Source organism: Mytilus californianus, unplaced genomic scaffold (assembly GCF_021869535.1).
Source record: "Mytilus californianus isolate M0D057914Y unplaced genomic scaffold, xbMytCali1.0.p SCAF_11, whole genome shotgun sequence".
Classification (NCBI taxonomy): Eukaryota; Metazoa; Mollusca; class Bivalvia; order Mytilida; family Mytilidae; genus Mytilus; species Mytilus californianus.
In genome coordinates, this window is record NW_026262593.1 from 17,042,821 (window position 1) to 17,064,973 (window position 22,153).

At 32.6% G+C, this 22,153-nt stretch overlaps 1 protein-coding gene across 2 annotated transcripts in view; it reads left to right on the forward strand.

Annotated features, from left to right (window-relative positions):
• LOC127719676 (kinesin-like protein KIF20B) overlaps positions 1 to 22,153 on the forward strand; it is a 55,710-nt gene that overhangs the window by 20,150 nt on the left and 13,407 nt on the right. For both annotated transcript variants that reach the window (XM_052225912.1, XM_052225913.1), the window contains exons 17-26: positions 1,222 to 1,347; positions 1,996 to 2,125; positions 8,704 to 8,879; positions 10,799 to 14,299; positions 14,949 to 15,101; positions 15,682 to 15,889; positions 16,963 to 17,088; positions 18,038 to 18,579; positions 19,823 to 19,927; positions 21,928 to 22,032. In XM_052225912.1, the coding sequence (XP_052081872.1) occupies positions 1,222 to 1,347; positions 1,996 to 2,125; positions 8,704 to 8,879; positions 10,799 to 14,299; positions 14,949 to 15,101; positions 15,682 to 15,889; positions 16,963 to 17,088; positions 18,038 to 18,579; positions 19,823 to 19,927; positions 21,928 to 22,032 (5,172 nt within the window). The remainder of the gene's footprint in view (positions 1 to 1,221; positions 1,348 to 1,995; positions 2,126 to 8,703; positions 8,880 to 10,798; positions 14,300 to 14,948; positions 15,102 to 15,681; positions 15,890 to 16,962; positions 17,089 to 18,037; positions 18,580 to 19,822; positions 19,928 to 21,927; positions 22,033 to 22,153) is intronic.

Here is a 22,153-nt window from a genome sequence, read left to right on the forward strand (position 1 = left end):
AGACATCTAGAGGGCATCATAAAGGCTTAAACAAAAGACAGTTTATATTGAGCTATAAAACTTCTAGAATTTAAAAGAGCTTTGGTTAAATTTATCAAACTATAAAGGATCTGCAGTCAAGACCAAATACTGTGGGTTCATTTATTTTCGTGGGTATCAATTTTCGTGGATTGCTGAAAACTTGCATATTCGAGGATATTTGATTTCGTGGTTTTGCCAATATATGTATACATAGCCTATTGAAAATATGTTTTTCGTTGAACATTAAAATTCGTGGTTCACCTGTACCCACGAAACCTACGAAAATTGGTATCCAATGAATAATAATAAATCCACAGTACTACAAACTACTAAGACAATTAAGATATGACATACAACACTGATGAGGTTCAATACAAGTTTATTAAATATCCTGCTGAGGATGGTCATGAACAATTTTGGTATTTTAGGACTTACAAATCAAGTGATAAGACAATCCTTAAGGGCTGTTACACAAAACACATACTTTGGACCCATGGAAGATAGTTCAAAATCTCAACTGTGGTTGGGTGTCAAAATTTCTTTTTGTACAGTAAAAGTGTAAGTGAAATTCTAAAATCATCTCTGTAGGTAATCATTTTCAAAGTGCCATACCTCTGTGCCATGTATGTTTTAATGGAACAGTCCTAAGCTAAGAAAGGTCATTTTGGAGTTTCTTTTTGTTGGAGACAGAGATTAAGGACTTTAATGCCGTTTTGTGAGACAGACCTCCCAACTTGTCCAATTAAGAGAGGATTTCCCCCTTTAGGTGTATTGATCTGACTCTTGAAATTCTTTGTTATATAAGCTGAATACTGTGGATTCATTATTATTCATGGGATACTAATCTTCGTGGATTTATTTGTAGTAGGTCTACAACAAATTTAAATGTTCAACAAAGTGCACATATCTTATAGGCTTGTAAGCAGACTTAGGCAAAACCTCTAAATCTAATATCCATGAAAATTGGTACCAACAAAAATAAATTAATATACAGTACTTCAAAAACACGGGTTCAAATGAGTCAAAAAGACATATCCATTCAAACCTTAGTGTAATACTAATAGATTTAAAACACATATCACAAATATGCATTATAATAGGTACTTCTGTGCTAAAGAAAAATCCCTTGTGAAGATTTTGAAAGTGGCAGGTATGTGAGACAGTCTGAGCTAAAAAGTTCATTAATACTTCTATTTGTAGGAGACAGAAATAAAAGAATTAAATGCTATGCTGACGGAAGCTGGAGAAACATTCCAACAGACGGATACAGAAATCAAACAGCTAAAGGAGGTCATTAATGATGATGAGGAGAAACTTAAACAACAGGTAAAGAATGGGATACAGTCTTCATATGGAGGCTGAACCCAGATCCCAAAATTTTTTTTCACATGAACAAAAAAAAAATTGCTTAGAAATAAAGTCTAAGTATAAGTTCTTCGTTACTTTGATTTTTGAAAGTAGGATTTTTGCATTCTCGCCAAAATGAAATACGTTTCCTGTTGAAAAAAATACATACTGGTGATTTCTTCATAAGAATTACAAGTGAGAATGGACTATGTGAAAAAGTTATCGTGTTATTTTTTCATTCATTTTTGAGAAAAGAGTGGTCTTTTCTCAGAACAAGAACTTTAATGTCATAGTACAAGATTCCTGTAAATTTGAATGATAGATCAGGATTTTTTTTGTAGTTAGCTGAAGAATATTTTGTGTTCATTTGTGTTAAATGATCCATGACTGTTTTGTGTCGTTCAATCCCCCTTTTTTTTTTAAACGTTCTTGACTTTGGGTACCATATTGGAAACATTAATGCAGTATGTGGGATGCCTTACTCTGTCGCATTTTGCTGAGCAGGAAAAAGTCTACAAAAGAGTTTTGATATCACAAACCCTGTTGCAATACCAAGTGGCATAAACAATAGGCTGTATGGTTTTAAAGTAATTCCCCTGACATTTACATGATTTATTATTTTTCCAGCAAATACTGATATCAGAGCTTCAGACAGCCCTGGAAGAAAGTACGAATGCTGTAACCAATGCTGAAGAAAGACTCATAAAGAAGGATGAACAGATCGTTAAAATGGAATCTGAAAACTCTGAGTTTGAAGGTATTGACAATATTCCTTCCTCCCAAGGTAATCTGTGTCCCCCACTGAGCATGCGTCATTCTAGTCAGGAATTCATAATCAACAGACCGTTACAAAACAGCAGTCGTGTGTTACAAGTGGTGCTGACTCCCCTGCAGAACAGACTGACTGCACATCATACTAAAACTAGCCTACTAAGGCTTAGAAACTCGCCTATAGCCGAATCTAGACGTAGTCGACAGATAATGAAAAAAACAGTCAACGACAGAATAGCTAAGGACAAAGAAAATGTAAAGTTGGTCAAACGTAAACTTGGTGATAGATCCCGTGATCGACTGAACACCAGTAAACGGAGACGAGTCAGTAACTCTGTCAAACAGAAGTTAGCTAGGTTGTCAGGGAAACATTCAGGTTTGAAATATAATCTGAGGACCAGACATTGAATGATTTTACTAAGCATGCTGTGTTTGATATGCAGTTAGATTTTACTAAAAGAGTCTTATTGCTGAAAAACAATAATGTCATTCAAGAAAATGAAATGTTTCTCATAGTTGTGTCTGACAAAATAATCTCAATAGGCATCAGCATAAAAAAAATTACAATTAATCTAATCTTTCAGTTAGTTGTATCGTTATTTGATAGGAAACACTATTTTACATTTAAAAGTAGTCATTTTACTGGAATTTTGTGATAATTTCATAGCTTTTTTCCTCCTATCCTACATCAAAGGAGGGAAACATCTGCTTCTGGATTCCAAACTGACCCTCTTATTTTACCCATGACTTAATTCATTTTTCTATTTTTTTTATAACCATAAAAAATGCCAGTCTGTTATTGGTCTTTCAAAACAGGTCTGGGCAAGAATTATGTGTGAAGAATTAAACATGACAAAGTTATGTTATGCAAATGACTAATATTTATGGTAACAATGACAAAATTCAATGACTGAATATCATCTTTATTTGTTTTTGGATGCACAAGACTCTTTTCATTATTGCATGTTTTCATTTATGTTAGCTGCTGTTTATAAGATGATCAGTCAGCTTTTGTTATTTTATTTTTATGTTTTTATTTTTGAATTTTATTTTATCATTTATTTATTATTTTAACCCTCACATTTGTTTAGAGTAAGGACATGAAGATATCATGTATATATAATATGGGGGATATTTTTTTAAATGTAAACACCCATCTATGCACAGCTCATGTTCTAGTTTGACATTGACCACAGATAAAATATACCTATTTATAGTTTTATATTATTTCTTGTTTGTTTTCCATACAAATTCATCAGCCATTAATCAACAGACAAAAAAAAATAACCTTCACCGACTAGATTTGTAAAATGCAAACTCTCACCTCATGATACTAAAATTACATATTTTTGAAAAACATAGGGTCCTCTAAATTCCATTATCATGATTTTTTTAGTTACATTATAAATAAAGATATTCTTTGATGAATAAAAAATCCTGAAAAACTCTGGTAATTTTTGTGTAAAATATTATATTATATCTAAAGAAAAAAGGGGAACTATTCTTATTCTTGATATTTTACATAATAAGTGTAAAAAATGGTTGCTATGTAGTGATGTCCAGTATAACTGTCTGCCTAAAATTATTGACCTCCCCCCCCTCTTCCCAGTTCAAAGATCCTTTGACAAGTAAAAAAATTTATAATTCTGTTCAAAGATTGTCAAAGACAATCTAAGCAAATGTATATGACATCAACATTTCCATTCTTAAAATAATAACAGAATTTCATGAGTTATACATTTTTAGTCTCTTCCAACCCCTACCACTTTTACAAACTTTTCTTGAAAGCTTATTAGTATTTTCAATAATGTTATGTGGTAATATATTGCACCAATGTGTCTGCCAGGTGCTGAATTACTGTGATGATGTATATTTTCTCCAATAAAATTTTATACTCAACTATTTTACCTGTGTAGTTTTATATTTCTCCTTTATTACACTGCATTGCTGAGGTAGATTGTGTTTGGTTAACCATAGAATAACACCATTAGAGCTGTAGTGTACTGTATTCATAATACAATTTCTGTGTGTAAGTATTGCCTTTAGTCCCTTGGTGATCCTGGCAGACACATTGGCATGCTTCTCTCACTATGTATCTATAAACTTTCACCTGAATTTTTCTCATTTCAGGTGAGTCTGTTCAAGTTACTGATGTGCAGCCTAGCATGTCCATGTGTTTGTCAGGTTTGGCTTACAATTAATATACCGCCGGTACTAAATTCAGGGGGGTCTCTGAAAGTTGTTTGAACACCAACAAACACTAAAATCAGAAATCATCTAAAAGTGGAGGCTACATTGCAATCACCATGTCTGTCCAACAACTATTTTTGTCGCACTTTTCTCAGAAACTACTAAACAGAATGACTTCGTATTGGGTCAGCAGCTTGACAATGATGAGTTGTTTAATACGTGTTAGCACTTTTTCGATCTGTCAGAAAACTACTTCCTGTTCACAAATATTTTTAATTTTTTTATATATGTTGAATGAACTGTCAAACAGTTGGACAGCAGAAGATTATGCCGACAAACTTATTCACTTCAAAAACAAGCAATACCAATTATCATATTAACAACACTTAAAAAACCTTCATCAGGTATACTGTAGACCAAATCCAAAAATAGAAAACATTTCAGAGTATGAAAAAGGCCTGCATTGCTTTGCTTGAGTGAGTGGCAGTTTTAAGTATAATAACATTATTTAAGATGAAGCACTTGCTATTGGGTGGATGGTTCCCTCAGGGACAGAGTCCACAATTAGAGGAAAGGCTATCCACTAGAGTTCAAATGAAGTAGATGCAACAATTATAGGCAAGGCCTTTAACAATAAGAAAACCCATACCGTATAGTCGACTGTAAAAGACTCCAACATGAAACAATTCAAACGAGAAAACCAAGAGCCAAATTTATAACAAAATAATTTACGAAAAACAAATATGACAGATATAAACCAACGACAACCACTGAACTGCAGGCTACTGACTTGGGACAGGGACATAAAGAATGTGGCAGGTTTAAACATGTTTGTGAGTGATCAAACCTCCCCTAACCTGGGATAGTGGTGTAACAGTACAACATAAGAACAAACTATAAAAATCAGTTGAAAAGGGCTTAGATCATCAAATTGATACAAAGCATAAAAACACAGACCGGACACGGCAAGGTATTTATATATCCCCAAAAAAACAAAAAAGACAGACACAATACAGATCTGAAAGTACTCGTAGTTACTGACAGCTAGTTCAAAGCCAATAACTATTAAAAAAATCATGTATCAAAGACTAAACATCAATCAGTACACATCTAACACCTAATGGATCTAATGTAAAGACGTCATTAACAGAGAAAAACATGACCTTGTGCATTGCCAAAATATAGGTATCAACAGATTGAAGCATCAGGAATGGACACAACCATGATATCCAGTAGGGCCCCAAATTTATTACCAATAAAATGATCTTTAATAAGAATTGATTATTGTGTAGTGAAAAGTATTGGATATACAGTCATGTAATGATTGTAACTTCAAAAGTAAGATTTTAAGATTGCAAAATAATACAAAGTATTTTCACTCACATTTGCAAAGAAATATTATGGAGCACAACTCTTGCAAATAAAACTGGAGTTACATAGGAAAATTATTTGTTAATTATTTTCTTGTTGGTATAAAACTGTTAAGGGCAGCACTAGGTCTGTAAATTGAGCATAAACAATGCATAAAAAGGATAACGGTACAAAGAACAAAGACAAATAATAATGGATTATCATTGTAAAATTATAACGTCCATACCTGATATCAAAATCATGATATTTGCTGTAAGATTTTTTAAAAAAAATACAATTTTTCTTCACTGGAAATTTATGAATCCATAGTAAATCTGTCAGCTGTGGTCTAACAGTTACATATGAAGAACAAATTTTGCAAAAAGTGTAATTTTGAAAGTACTTCTGTCAAAGAAATGCACCTAAGTAAAACTATTAGAAAGTTTGTTTTGACAACGAAAGAAGAAATTATCTAGTGAAACCAGGGTACAGGTCATACAATGAATGTTCTGTAATAAATCAATCCGTCAATTCAAAACAAAATCTCAACTGTGATTAGTTTAGACTGCTTTCACTGTATCCCTGTTTACCATAGGATTCTGATGTAGAAAAGACATGCTGGAATGTATTATCTAGATAATAAGGAGAAACAATTATAAAGGTGCAACTTTATTTTAAATAATTGTTAATTTTGTCTAAAAAATGAGGTGGGAGATACCGTCAGGACATTCAAAACTCATATTTCAATATAAATTGACAACGCCATGGCAAAAGAATGATGACAAAAGACCAACAGGTAAACAAAACACTATATAGAAAAAAAGACTGAGCAACAAGAACCCCACTGAAAATTGAGGAATGATCTAATCAATGATCAACAACATAAATAAAGCACCACCTCATTCCATACACAGTACTTTCATAATTTCTTGGGTATTTTTTTGCTACAAATTTGTAAACTCCGGAGAATTTTAAGCATAACCTTGAAATTAATCGACAGGTTTTTAGAGAAAATTTTTGTTTTAGTGGCCAAAATGAGGATTTCATACAAAAAGTCAAAAATCAAGTCTGGAAGGTAAAATTCAAATTGGTCATTAGGAAAAAAATTATCAAGAAAGTGAGCATCAAAGCCATTTTACTTATTTGCAAGTGTAAAGATATGTACAAGTTCAATTTTCACAATTTTAGTAAAAGATTTTGGTTTTTCGGGTTGAAAATGTTTTTTTTTTTGTTGAGAAGTAAAAACTGAAAACTATCTATAACTCGAGAAATATAGTGTCACTATTTTACAGGAACTCATTTTAATCACTTCTTAAAAAGTTTTATGCAAAGAAATGTTTACTTCAAAAATATTAATGGAGAGTGGGGTTCTTGTTGAGTATACACAAAATCAGATACCTTTCTGAAAGTTGGGGGTTGGGTGGCATGGTATGGAAGGAACTATTGGAGCACCCATTATGGCAATCTCAGCCAGTTCTCTGACAATTAAACACTATATTATTTGGTTCGCACATGCATCTTGGTGAGAATGATAAATGGAATTTTTATATTTCATATTTCATTGTTCAAGTTTCCTTTACTTTTATTATACCCCACGCAACGAGTTGCGGAGGGTATAATGTTTTTGACCCGTCCGTCCGTCCATCTGTCCTTCCATCTGTCTGTCTGTCCGTTCGTCAGTCCGTCAGTCCTGTTTCTTGTCATTGCAACTCCTCTCAAACCACACAACAGAATTTCACGAAACCTTTTTAGATAATAAGGACATACTATGTAGTTGTGCATATCGACAGGAAATTACGATTCAATTCTTTTTCTAGGAGTTACGCCCCTTTGAACTTATTTACTTTAACGTACTACTGCAATAGTTTGTCATCGCAACTCCTCTCAAACCACAAAACAGAATTTCATGAAACCTTTTCAGATAATAAGGACATACTACGTAGATGTGCATATCGACAGGAAATTACGATTCAATTTTTTTTTCCAGGAGTAACTCCCCTTTGAACTTATTTGCCCAATATACTACTGCAACCTTTTGTCATCGCAACTCCTCTCAAACCACACAACAGAATTTCATGAAACCTTTTCAGATAATAAGGACATACTACGTAGATGTGCATATCGACAGGAAATTACGATTCAATTTTTTTTCCAGGAGTTACGCCCCTTTGAACTTATTTGCCCAATATACTACTGTAACCTTTTGTCATCGCAACTCCTCTCAAACCACACAACAGAATTTCATGAAACCTTTTCAGATAATAAGGACATACTATGTAGATATGCATATCGACAGGAAATTACGATTCAATTTTTTTTCCAGGAGTTATGCCCCTTTGAACTTATTTGCCCAATATACTAGTGCAACCTTTTGTCATCGCAACTCCTCTCAAACCACACAACAGAATTTCATGAAACTGTGTAGATAATAAGGACATACTATAGATTTTTTTTGATACAATTTTTTTTTCTTACACTTATTTTATTTCTCCAATGACAATGTGGGGACATGGGGTATGTGACCTAGCTCACTAAGGTTCTTTCATTACCATATGTTTTATTTCCAGTTTCATTTCTCATATTTTATGGCAAAGTATGCATAATTGGATGGTATTTTGGATATTTATGAAATTTTGTATGATTTAGAACTTCTTGAACTGCACCTGAATATCGGAAAAATGTTATTTGAAGCATTTATACATCCAGAGGTACTATCAATTTAAATTTATAAATGTATAAAATATATATGCAAAAAGAACAGGGGGATGTTTTTTTTTCACTTTACATTGCAATTTCTTGAAAATCCGTCCACAAAATTTTGTTTGAAATATTATTTTATTTATTTGCTATGCACATTTTAATTTTGGCACTAATAGACCTATCCTTTGTAAAGTCATCAAACCACAAGCAGGTATCACCTATTCCTTCACTTCAGTGGCGATTTATCATTTTTATGCAAACAGTTGTTGGAATAAAACAGGCTTTATATGAGTTTATATTTTATTGGTTATTTGAATTTCATAGAGAAGTTGAAAAGCCAGAAGAATTGTTGTTTATTCCTGGAAGAAACTTTAAAGCAGAAAGATGAAGAAATTACTGGATGGAAGAATAAGTTTGCTAGAGAAGAAGATGAAAGTTTTAAAAGAGAACATGCACTCATTAACGGTTACAAGGCAGAAATTAATAATCTTAAAACACAGGTGAATTAAAAGATTATAGTACAATTATAATCACAAAAAGAATTGATCAAACTTAAATTTGTGTGTTCTGACAGTACACTCAAATACCTATGCTGTAATTTTCAGACGTTTATGTTGAAATCTGAAATTTTCTCAAAATTTTGAACCAAAACCAAGTGCAAGAACTGACTAGGTATCTGGAGAAAAAACAGTTTGAACTTATGCTTTCAATGATGTAATGGGCATGTACTTTTAAATTAAAAAACAAACATGCTATACACATATACTGTTGAAATAAACACCAGAACAAGATGCAAGGAAAAAGTTAATGTATGTGAATGATTGAAATCAAGCAGTAAAGCACATGCACATACATATTTTATCTTAAAAAGTGATGATCTCTATTTAGCTAACATTCATCTAGAAAGGGGCCATTAGAAGGATTTTTTTTTTGGCTAACTGGAAATCAAAAAAGCAAATAAAAATTGGAATTATTGTGAAAGAAATGAAAGTTTTCTACATAATCATTTGTAGTTTACCTGTTGATTTAAATGTTTGTTAATTCACTTGTCCCATTGAATAAATACAATAGCTATTATTATACTTCACGTCAAAATGCCAGATTTTGATTGGTTAATACAAGGGAGACAATTTACTCTATCCCATGGCAAATACTCTATTACCCTTCACAGAATCGCTTGCTCAAGTTTGTGCTTTAATAAATATGGATGATTGTTATGTACAAGACGACATAGTAAATTACTTTGAATTTGAAATTTAATAGACAGTAATAACAGAACAATCAGTATAATAAATTAAACAACACATATCTGAGAGGGTGATAGAGCAGATTGTTACCCCTCAAAAAGACATTGTCAACCTTGGCTTCGCCTCAGTTGACAATGTTTTCTAGGGGTAACAATCTGCTCTATCACCCTCTCAGCTATGTGTTATTTATATATTGTTCTCGGTGGAGTTTATTCACTGGGACCTTTAAATTTCTTCTAAGAGAAATCTCACTCATTGATTAATTTACCTGAAGAAAAAAATTATCTTCTAAGGAGATGAAATTACATGTATTAACTCACAAAACTTCATGTGATGTTGTATTTATTCAACATGAATTATATATTTTTGGCAAAATTTCAGTATTGTTCTTATTGAAAAATTTTGTTTTCATGTGTTTGACAAATGAAAACTGGAAAATGACAATGTTTAAAAAATTTAGGCATTCCTAAATTTATTTTATGAGTACATAAACACAAAAATTAATTTCAATAGGAGCAATGCTGAAAATATTGTCTGTGGAAAACTTTCATTTCTTTCACAACAAAACTATTAATTCAAAGTCTTATCTAAATTGTATAAATTTTTGCTTGAGTTGGAAAAGATTACCATACTTCTCTTTTCTCTAAACTTACTTTGCTATAGCTCTGTATTGCAAATTTTGGCAAGAGGTTAAGATAGTCATTAAAAAATATGCTACTGTAAATTTCATTATTCTCTCTAAGATGGATCAGAAATTTGGGACAAGAAAAACACAGTTTTGGCCCTAAAAATCACGAAACTATAATATCCTTGAAAATAAACAATATATCTAAGTAGTTTGGTTATATCTTGTCAATAGACCTACTGGGTAAATTGAAATAAAATGTTTAAGAATAGAAAATATTTTAATACCAGTAACAATAATATTTGTAACAACTTAGGGCTATTCCATAAAAACATACATGGGACTCAGGGAAGGCACTTTCAAATCTTAACTATGGGTGGGTGTCATCTATGTTTTAGCATAGTGTAAATTTTAGTGTATTTTACTTTGCTGCTATAGGTAGGTGGTTACCCCATTTTTAAAGTGCCTTCCCTGGGTACTATGTATGTGTTTAATGGAACAGCCCTTAGATAGAAGAATTATATGTAATGAAATGATGATTTTACAGATTCACCAGTTAAAAGCAGAACGTAAGATGATGAGTCCAATGAAGAACTCACCTTCAATGAAATGTAAGGAGATTCTTTCTCCATCTAAATGTTTGAAAGAAACAGAATCTCCTAGAAAAACAAGGGTAGATTCACCTGTTAGGAAACTGAGAAGTAATGCTCATAATTGTGGAAGTGAAGAGAAAAACCACCACTTCAAGGAAAACTTGTCTCGTCAAATCAAAGACTTGCAGGCAGAATTCATGAAGAACTCCTCTGTAACTGCCAAGTTGGAATCTGCATTACATATAGCCAGACTTACATCAGAGGACCTAGAATCCCGTCTTGAAGCTGAACAAAAACATAAACTAGAAGCCTTTAATAAATTGGAGGAATTAACCACTAAGATGAGGGATTTGGAAAATACGAAATCTCAGCTAGAAAAGGAAGTGGAAAAAAGGAAGAAATCAGATGAACAAGTGGAGAAATTGAAATTAGAACTTAAAGAGCTTGATGACATTCACAACTCGTTTAAAGAATTACAGAATAATTTTGGAGAACTTGAGAAAAAGATGGCTACAAAAGTTGAGGAGAATTTAACAGCCACAAGTAAAGTACAAACACTTGAAAGTGAAGTTGATAAATTTGAGAAGGAGAAAGTAACTGCAGCTGGTCAAATAGATACTCTTCAGAAAGATATTGAGCGACTTGAGAGAGAGAAAAATGAGGCAGATAGTAAAATACATGATCTTCAAAACAATACTGACAGACTTGAGAGAGAGAAAGATGAATGTGTGCAGAGGATTGCCTTATTACAGCAGAATGTTTCCAGATTGTCTGTCTTAGAAGATAAAGTGAACAAGTTGGAACAGGATGTTCTTGATGCTTACACTATAAATAAAGACTTAGAGGAAACCAAAACAAAGCTTGAATTGAATCTTGAACACAGTAGACAGGAGATAAGGGAAAAATCAGAAACAACAACTTCAATTGAAAAATATGTCCAACAGTTGAAAGAGGAACTTTCAAGTAAAGATATTGAGAATACAAATTTGGCAGAAAAACTTGAAGAGATGGAAACAGTTAATTTAGGCCTCAGGGAAATGGTCAACCAAACAACCAATCATATTCTCGAGAAAGAAACTGAAATTAAAGAAATTGTTGTGGAGAGTCTGCAATCTTGCGACAGTCCGTCTTCTGACTCACTAACAAATATTCGTAAAAAGATGAGAGACTTGAAACAAGAGTGTGAAAAGATAAGAATAGAAAGTGAAAATAAGTCACAAGAAGTGGAACACCTCAAGAAAGAACTAGAAAAATCTAAAAACTCAAACATGGAAAATGGAAATGAAATGAAGAAATTGGTGGAAAACTGTAAAGACTTGGATTTCCAGTTGGAAGAGAAATCAATTGAAATTACAGACATGATAGAAAGTAAGGTTGCCATTGAAACCAAGGTCAATGAATTAGAATGCAAGGTCAGCGAGGTGGAATGTTTGTCAAAGGAAAAAACAATTCAGCTTATGGAATTGAATGATGAACTGAATAAAGTAAAAGTTGCCAAAGAAATGTTGGAAGCTGACGTACGTGATTTGGAAGAGGAGAAAGAGGAGCTACAAGCACTTGTTGAAACAAATTCAAGTCTTAAGAAGGATAATGAGAACTTGGAAAAAGATATTCTAGATGAACAAAGGACAATAGAAGATTTGTCAGAAGTTCTACAGAAAAAACAAAAGGAAAAGGGGGAATATGTCCTAAAACTGGAGGACCAAATTACTGATCTTAAAAACGGTGAGTTGAGCAAAGAAGAGAGCCATAAACAAAAAGTCACTTTACTAGACCAGGAAATATCAAAACTCAAAAATGAGTTGGAAGAAAAGTGTAATAGAATTGAGGAATTAAATAAAGAAATTGATAATAAATCTGAATCTGTTTGTGAAAAAGACAAAAGATTGGAGGAAATTGAAGCACAACTGAAAGAAAATGTGAACTTGACTACACAGCTTCAGTCAGAGCAAAAAGAAATAAATCAAAGGATTGAGAATGCTGAAGTAGAAAGTGACACATTTAACAAGCAAATCAATGATATTAGAAATGAAAAGGAAAGTCTGGAAAAAGAACATGAACAATTGGTTGCAAAGTGTTCTGAACTTGAAAACCTGACTGTAGATTTGAAGAAAAGAAATGAAACAAGCTCTGCAGAAAATGGCTCACTAAGTCAACAAATTGAATGCATAAATCAAGAAAAGCAAACTTTACAAACTGATTTAGATCGATTAAAGATCAAGTGTAATGAACTTGAAAGTTGTAGTTCTCAGTCAGAGACAAGTGATAACGAACAGAGTTCTCGCAGTGTGGCCAAGTTACAAATTGCTGAGCTCAAGTCTTCACTTCACATGCACAAGACGCTCCATGAAAATGCAAAATCTGAAGTTTTAGAGAGTGAGGAAAGAATAACAGAGCTTGAAAAGGAAATAGAAACTCTTAAGAGTAAACTTATCAGTGTTAAAGATGGTGATGATGTTGAAAATGTTGATGATGAGGATAAAGAATGTTTAACACTGAAAAAAGAACATGAAAGTTCATTAAATAAATTAGAATTAGACTTGGAAAACAAAAATGTTGAAATAGAAAACCTGAAGAAACAAGTGGACAGTTTACAACAGGAAAGTTTGGAAAAAACAGAATCTTGTGATAAACTTAAGTGTGAACTAGAAGTAAAAAATAGTAAAGTTCAGAGTTTACGTGAAGATTTAGACAGTCTAAAACAGTACAAAAGCAAGTCTGAAAAGTCATTGAAAGAGATGGATCATATATCAAAAATGTGTAAACAGCATGAGATTCTGATTCATGAACAGGACCTGAAAATTAAAAGCTTTGAAAAATGTGATAGTGAAAAGCAGGTATTAGTGGAAGAAGTAGAGCATATCGAATCAAAATGTGAAAAACTGGAAAAAGAAAAAAGTAAACTGAAAATAGAAATTGATGGGTGTAAGTTTCAAAAGGAAGTGTCTGATCGAGAAATGAAAAATCTGAACGAGGCCATTTCTCAGCAACAAAAACTCATCTGTCAGCAGTCAGAAAAAATGAAAGAATTAGTTCAGTGTGATGGGTCAGTCACAATTTCAAATGAATTAGACACATTAAAATCTGACTTGAAGAGCAAGTCTGAGAAATTAGAACATCATAAAGATAAATTAACTAAAGTGGAAAATGATTTAGTCAGAATTAATTATGAACTTCACAACAAAGAACAAATCATAGGGAACTTAAAGGAAAATCTTAATCAGTTCCGAGAGAATGAGTGCTTGAGTCCTACAAGTCAAAGTCACTGTGCTCGAAAGCTACGGAAAGAAAAAATTGAGGTAGAAAATCAATTAATAGAAGCTAAGTTTAAGATTAAACAGTTAGAAAATGAAGTACATAGTGGAGTGATGTCATCACCCAGACGTATGGTACATACTGAATCTATACAGAGGGCATCGGTCACTAGTCCTACGGTTCACAGAGAATTAAACAGGGTAGGTTGTTGTGTTGAATCTTTATATGATGATAGTTTTAGTTACAAAAGTCCATCTTTTGGCACCTGAAAAATATGAACGCTTTTGTAAATTACTAAAAAAAATATATATAGAATCAGTGTATTAAACTTAAAAAATAAATTACCAAGTACATGAAATAGTCATAGTTTCTATCTTGTAACATCACAGTGATGTTCCAAATTGTCATCTTTTTGTCAAAAAAGGACCTGGATGTTCTTTCACGGACTAATTCAAAATTTGATTGCAGGTCAATTTGAATTTGAAATGCAATATACCGTATGGACAGAATAAGCATAATTCTACTTTAGTGCATATCATATCTTTACTTAAGTTATGCTACAGTAATATGTTGGAGTATACAGATAAACTCTTTCATTCGAAACACAGTTGTCAAGTAATCATAGTGTACCCATTGAATGCTTATTTTCAATACTGTTATATCTGCTTATTTTATTTGTCATCATGATGTTAGCATACTTTTATTTTCATCTCTATCATGTCTGTAAGAAAAGGAATGATATTCATTCATTCTCTCTTACTATTGACGATATACTTATACATCTTCATTTTAACATTTTAACAGCATCTCATGGAAGGTTAAAACAGAATGCTTTCATTTCTTTTCTAGAGTCAAGAAAGGGAACAGAACCTAAGAAGCCAATTACAACAAGCCAGCCAGACAGTGAAACAACAGAATGAAAAGATCAGTGAGCTGGAAAAACAGTTACTAGATACCAGTACAAAACTTAGGGCTGCTGAAGATTCATTAAAACAAAGACAGGTAGGTTGACTTTATACCAATAATTAACATTGATCAGCTGAGGATTCACTGATAATAAAATAAGACAGGATTGTGGACTTGACACCATTACAAAACATTTATTCCCAAATTTTCTTGTCTCTTTTCACAGACATTGTTTTTATAGGAAGCAGTAAAATTACCTGTGTTGTTGGTAGAGTGCTCGTTTAGTGTGTGGTAAGTTCAATCCCTTTTTGGGTCAAACCATAGACTTGAAAATCAGTATTTGCTGGTTCTATGCTTTGCACATGACATTTAGGAGTGAGATCAAAGATTGGTTCGAGTCAGCATACTGTGTTTGAGTAGGGTGACATGTTTCCTGCTGACTGTTACCTAATGTTGAAATCCTGCTCAGAGTGTCAGACTTGCACAATGCAGGGTTCATATTCATACCTTATTAACACACCGTTGTCCAAATATACATGTTATATTTACCACTGGACCAAAAACACCAATCCCTCCATCCATCAAATGACATTTTAACATGTTTAATCGTATCATTAGGTTTCACACAAACAAAACAGTTTATAGCTATGAATTAATAAAATGACTGTTATTTCAGTCTCTGTATGGAGTTCCACAAGATAGTTGTGTCCAGGAAGATATGAAGAGATTACGAGAGGAACATGCTAAAAGATGGGAGATCATTCAGAACTTAGAAAAAGATTTACAGAAGAAAGAAAGCAAGCTTCAAAGTAAAAGTCAAGTGGTCAAAGATTTGAAACAAACAATGGAAATGGAGAGAGATAAGTTTGAAGCTGCTCTGAGAGGTAATGACATTGGTTTATAGAAATACTACATGTACGAAAAGTATAACAATACTTTATAAAGGTATAATAAAAAAACAAAGCTCAAAGTATACCTTTAACTTTTGAGATGTGGGGTAGTATTTTTTTTCTACAGTGACGTGTAGTAATTGTTGATGAATTGTGTATTTAGTTATTCCCATTGACTCTTATCATTCAGTATTACCATAAATAGATATTTTTAATGTATTTTAAAATTTTGAAACAATGAAAATAAATTTAAATCAGGGGATGGTCGGATTATATCTATGCAGGCTAAAAACCAATGTTACTGTTATTTTAAGGATGTCTATATCAAACATTGATTAACTATAAGAACATTATTCTCCATTAACCTTATATCTGGGAGACATATGAATTTTACCATGCAACTCCATTGATTATGATATTTATACTCTTGAGAATGAGATAGTTATATTCTCAAACTTTGAGATGCTGGGTCCAGAGTGGATATATATTGAAGTCAGTGGGGGGAAAAGTGGTAGAATTCTGTTTCTCTAATGATTTGATAGAAAATACTGAGTGTAGTTGTTCTTAATTTAACCAACATGTGCTTTATAAAAATTTATCAAACTAATCATAACCGATTTAAACATTTGTTAAATGCATACAGAGTTAGATAAATATAAATTCTACCTCTGCATCAACTCAAGATAGTTCAATTTTGTGACGTCACAATAGGAATATCAGAGGAAAGCAAGAAAAATTAGCCTCATAATTGAATTTTGACCAATGAAGGCAATCAAACAACCTCACGTTAATTATATATAGATTCTACCACTGCATCGAGTGTGATACAATATTTCTCCACTTGAGACAGTTGAATATTCAAATTTAAAACATGAGGCTTGTCATCATCAGTCACAATGGAGAAATAATCAAAAGGTCAGGTAATGAATGAATCAGCGAAGAATTAGAGAAAAAATATAATCAAATAGTCAGAAAACGTATAAATCAGGTAAGAATCATAGACATAGTTTAATATTCACAATGATAAATTGATATATAAATTATTAATGTGTTATGTTTGACCCTAGATGCCAATGCTAATGAGGCTGTGATAGAAGAATTAAAGAATGCCATAGCTTTACAGGAGGAAACAATGGAGGAACAAGACAGATACATTCAACAGAAGGAAGAAACTATCTCTAAATTACAACAGGGTAAACAATGAATAATAATTGATAGTCGTTTGTTCCATTGGGTTTAATTTAAGGCTATTCACTATTGAAAAAAAATGTTTCAATGCCAATTTCTGAGTGCAAATGGCTTGTTTCATAAATAATCTTCATAAGGTGAGCTTTGAGACAACAGTTTTGAAAGTAAAATATATTCAACATATGATTGCCAATAACCAAAAGGGTCTATAAAATACAACAGCCAAAACTTCCAAAAAAGTCTGCATTGCCATTGGCAGAGGAAGTCCTATAAACATTAGTATAATTGTACATGTCAATTACATAGTTTATTAACTGTAGTTTACAAACAAAATACATGAATTGAATAATGCCAGTATCAAATTCAAAGCACTCATGGAAGGTGAATAAACATGCTTGACACAGTCAGTCCAAAGAAAGGAGACACGTTTTAAACCAGAGGAGATATGTTATAGCTGTTTGTTACTTTGGCACCAACACATACTTCTATGGTCAGTGATGACCAATGACAAAGATCAGTGTCAACAAACCTTTCAACACAGTATTCTTTCTTATTTTAAGTATTGTCTTCTATTTTTGTCAATATTATACATGTAAAAGAGGAACAAACAGATTATTGTTTTTTTTTCATCTGGTTCTTTTTTTCTATGTCACTTTATATTTAATAACTGGTTTTTGCATGATTACTCTGATTATTTGAGTTTTAGAAATCTCCAAAACAAACTAGGTGACAAGGGCTGTTCCATAATTGTATGTGGGTAAGAGGAAGAGAGGTACATTATTAACCTGCACCCCCTAAAATATAACATTTTAAAAGTTCGATGTAATTCCAAAGATTTCATCAGGAAAATGAAAGCACATAACAAATTTTCATTTTAAGTTCCACAATTCAAACAACACCCACCAACCTAAACAATTATTTCATGAAAAGTTCTAACAAACATATCTTTTTTAGATGTTGAAAAGTATACAGATAAATATCACCAGCTGTTGACTTCTAGTGGAGACTCTGGTAGAGAAATGAGAGAAATGACACGGGAGAATGTTAGACAGTCGGCAGAGGTCGATCAATTCAAGAAAAATGTGGAGGAACTGAAAAGTAAACTGCAAAAAATGCAGGAAGAAAACTTAAAATTATCTGACACTTTCAATGTAAAATGTAAAGAACTGAGTGAACTTGAATCCTTACTGAAAGAAAAGAGGGAGGAGTGTGATAAACTTCACTCTTCTACAAAGGAAGATAATTGTGAAGATCTTGAAAAGACGGTTGAAGAACTGAAGCGTAACAACCAGAAATTAAAGGATGATAAACTGTTACTTAATATTGTAATAAAGGAAAATAATGATGAACTAAAAGAAATGGAAAAGTTAGTATCAGAAAGACGAAAAGAGTGTGAAGAACTCAAGTCACAAAATAATACTGACAAGTTAGAGACTGTGGAGTCAAAAAATAAAGAGCAGGAGCATGTCATCACAGAACTTAAAAATAAGATCAAGGTATGTACTCTTAATGACAAGTAGGGCCCAAAATTACCTCAGAGAATATTGTTGAATTAAAGTATAAAGGTTATGAATACATTATTAGAAAACTGGAGAGAAAAACATAAAGGTATGTATTCTGTAAAAAGCAGGCTAAGGACAAAAAATAACACAGGGAAATCAGCAGAAACCAGAAAAATAACATTATTTTCTCCAAGTAGGATCTAGAATTACGCAACACACATCCGGTAATTAAGTGCAAGGACAATGATACATTTTTGAGATTTCCATTATTCTGAAAACTTTTTCTCTCAATTATTACAAATTTGACAGCAGAAATAGGACAAGTACAAACGACACAAAACACTATTTAAGGAATTGGGGATTTGATGGTCCCAAATGCAGTTGTACTGGTGATGTGTAGTGGAGCCAGTAAAATGGATATTTGCGACCATCAAATCCCAATTGACGACTGCAACTCTTCAACTACAGTACTGTTATTCCGATTCTAAAGCATCACAAAAAGAAAAAAAAACCTCAGAACTTGAAGAATGTATATAGATTTACAATTAAATAAAATTCAGCGAAAATTCATGAATGATTTTGGCGCATAAATGAAATGACTACACCTGAGGTCATACAAATGACAACGTTCAAACTGCAGATTATTACGTTACTTCTACGATTCAAATTTGGATAAAATTACATCAAAACAGTGTTTTTGGGGTAGGTGTTGTTTTATTTTGGATTATATTGTAGTAATCAAACATTTGTTTATCCAAGCAATTCAATATGGCGGCTCACTCCTTAGTTATGACATGTGACGTCAACCGTGGATTTGATGGTAAATTATAGCCAATGAAAAAAAATGTTACATAAAGATTGCGTTAGAATTCTTTGATATTTTTTTGAAAAGGCAATAAAAACTTTTAGGGCAAGTCTAGAGACTGGAAACACATATATATATTTTTTTGGCTTCACAATATTTCCTTATAAAAGAATTTATTATAGAAATCAAATAACAATCTGTAAATTTTACATTTGCACTGTATAACAATGAAAAAAGAGGAAATACAGCATACCTGCTAACAATCTTCCGTTTAAAAAGAAACTCAGGGGAATTAAATTAACGTAAGAACACAAAGTGAGCAGTTCTTTTCTATCAAATTGTCAAAGGAATACAAAATTGATTTTGATAAAAGGCATTCTAAAACAATAGTTTTTATCAATGACAAATTACAAATAGTTGACCCCATTGCAGGATAAAGACCACAGTCTGAGGGATTCTCACAAAGAAGTTAGAAGTATAAATGATGAACTGTCCAAAGTTAGACATGATCTAGATATGTTGAAATCAGAATTAAAGGTAAGTTAGAAGTATAAATGATGAACTGTCCAAAGTTAGACATGATTTAGATATGTTGAAATCAGAATTAAAGGTAAGTTAGAAGTATAAATGATGAACTGTCCAAAGTAAGACATGATCTAGATATGTTGAAATCAGAATTAAAGGTAAGTCAGAAGTATAAATGATGAACTGTCCAAAGTTAGACATGATCTAGATGTGTTGACATCAGAATTAAAGGTAAGTTAGAAGTATAAATGATGAACTGTCCAAAGTTAGACATGATCTAGATATGTTGAAATCAGAATTAAAGGTAAGTTTTCCCATAGAAGGAATAATGTTTTCTTTAATTGTGCTTTAATGTATAACTGTACTTTAAAATAACACCAAAAAAAAAAAGAGTTTTGTCGAGCCTTCGACTTTAGTCGAAAAAGCGAGACATAGCGATCCTACATTCCGTCGTTGTCGTCGGCGGCGTCCACAAATATTCACTCTGTGGTTAAAGTTTTTGAAATTTTAATAACTTTCTTAAACTATCCTGGATTTCTACCAAACTTGGACAGAAGCTTGTTTATGATCATAAGATAGTATCCAGAATTTGGACAACACTTTTAGGGCACACCCCTACCACTTCGACTGGCTTCCCTTTGGCCAGAGGTACTACTTCCAATCGTGTCGGGAATGCCGTAAAGTGGTTTACCGTCGCAAAATTTCTAGGCAATTTTGGGATGGTATCTCTGTTTTTACATTCATTTAAATAATTTTGGTGTTGCTGGCACTTAACTAATTTAACATTTAATTTTCTGAAGGCACGGAATGATGGTACATTTATTTCTCGAATCCGTTGCGGCTCTTCTTTGTACGTGGATTCTGCTGTCTGATCTTCGTTTGTTCTTTTCCTTTTATTTGTTTGTAGTTCGGCAGCGGTTGAAGGTATCGGTTGATTGCTGGCTTCTTGAAATTCTTAGGTATCGTTCGATTCCATGGTGGCCAAGTTGTCGGCGCTGTGTGGTATAGGCGGATCCATGGATGCAGGGGTTCAGAAATAGGGATAAAAATAAGATAATAATCAGCTGCTGAACCAAAGCCTTTGTGGTGAAGTGAAGGTAGAGTCACTAAAGATCTAATCGGCGAAACTAGTCGACACAATAAAACTTGCAGTTCACTAAAGTGTTGTTGTCAATCCAGCAGTATTTTATTTATTTATTTTAATTGACAACCCTGCATACCATCGGGTATCCTCTTTAGTGACTCTACCTTCACTTCACCACAAAGGCGTTGGTTCAGCAGCTTCTTATTCTTATTTATTAATAACAATGAAAATTACAATACTTATTAATATTAAATTGTGGTAGTAATTAGATAATTAATTGTATTATCTAGCTATGTCGGTGTTTCTTCTGAATCAAACGGTAAACCAAATATATCGTATAAATTTCGTTGAACCAAACTAAAATCTAATAAATGAAGGGGGTGATTAATTATCTATACCATAACACACGAATATAACAGAAAATACGTTAAGACATTTGACAAAATCCGACGAGAACAACAAATAACATCAAAATTAAATACATGAATTTGGATAGAAAGGTACCGTGACACGTCTTATAGCAATGCGGTTTCACACTCAGCAAAACAGTCACAATTGGGAATAAGTCACGTTCGGTAATTAAAAGATCAGACGACGTAATGACAAACCACAATCTAACACGTGGTAAAAATGTGAATGGAATTACAAAGCTTAACATTTAGATACAGTCCAAGATTTGAGTTTTTCATACATAAACAAATTTGTCAAACCTAAATGGAATTTATGAAGCTTTGAAAGCTATCAAAGGACAGTATCCAGAGCAAATTTCAGTATTTTACTGATATATAGCCTTAGTTCTGGCAGTTAACATTAACATACAGATTGGGGTTAAATTTTTAGACATCAATAACATTATTAAACCTTCATGGAATATTACGAAACTTGGACACAGGGTCCACAAATTTGTATTTATTATCTTTTATTCCAGGAAAAAAGTAATGCCATTACAGAATTTAGTAAACAGGTTCAACATAAAAATCAGGAGATCATCAGACTGCAAAGATTAATAGAAGATAAATCTAATGAACTTAATGTAAGGTTATATTATCTAATGAACTAAATGTAAGGTTATATTAGGCCAGCCTTAAAACAATATTTGTTTGATGCTGCCTTCCCATGCCTTGTAGGGGTGGGTAGGTAGGTTGGGATTTTTT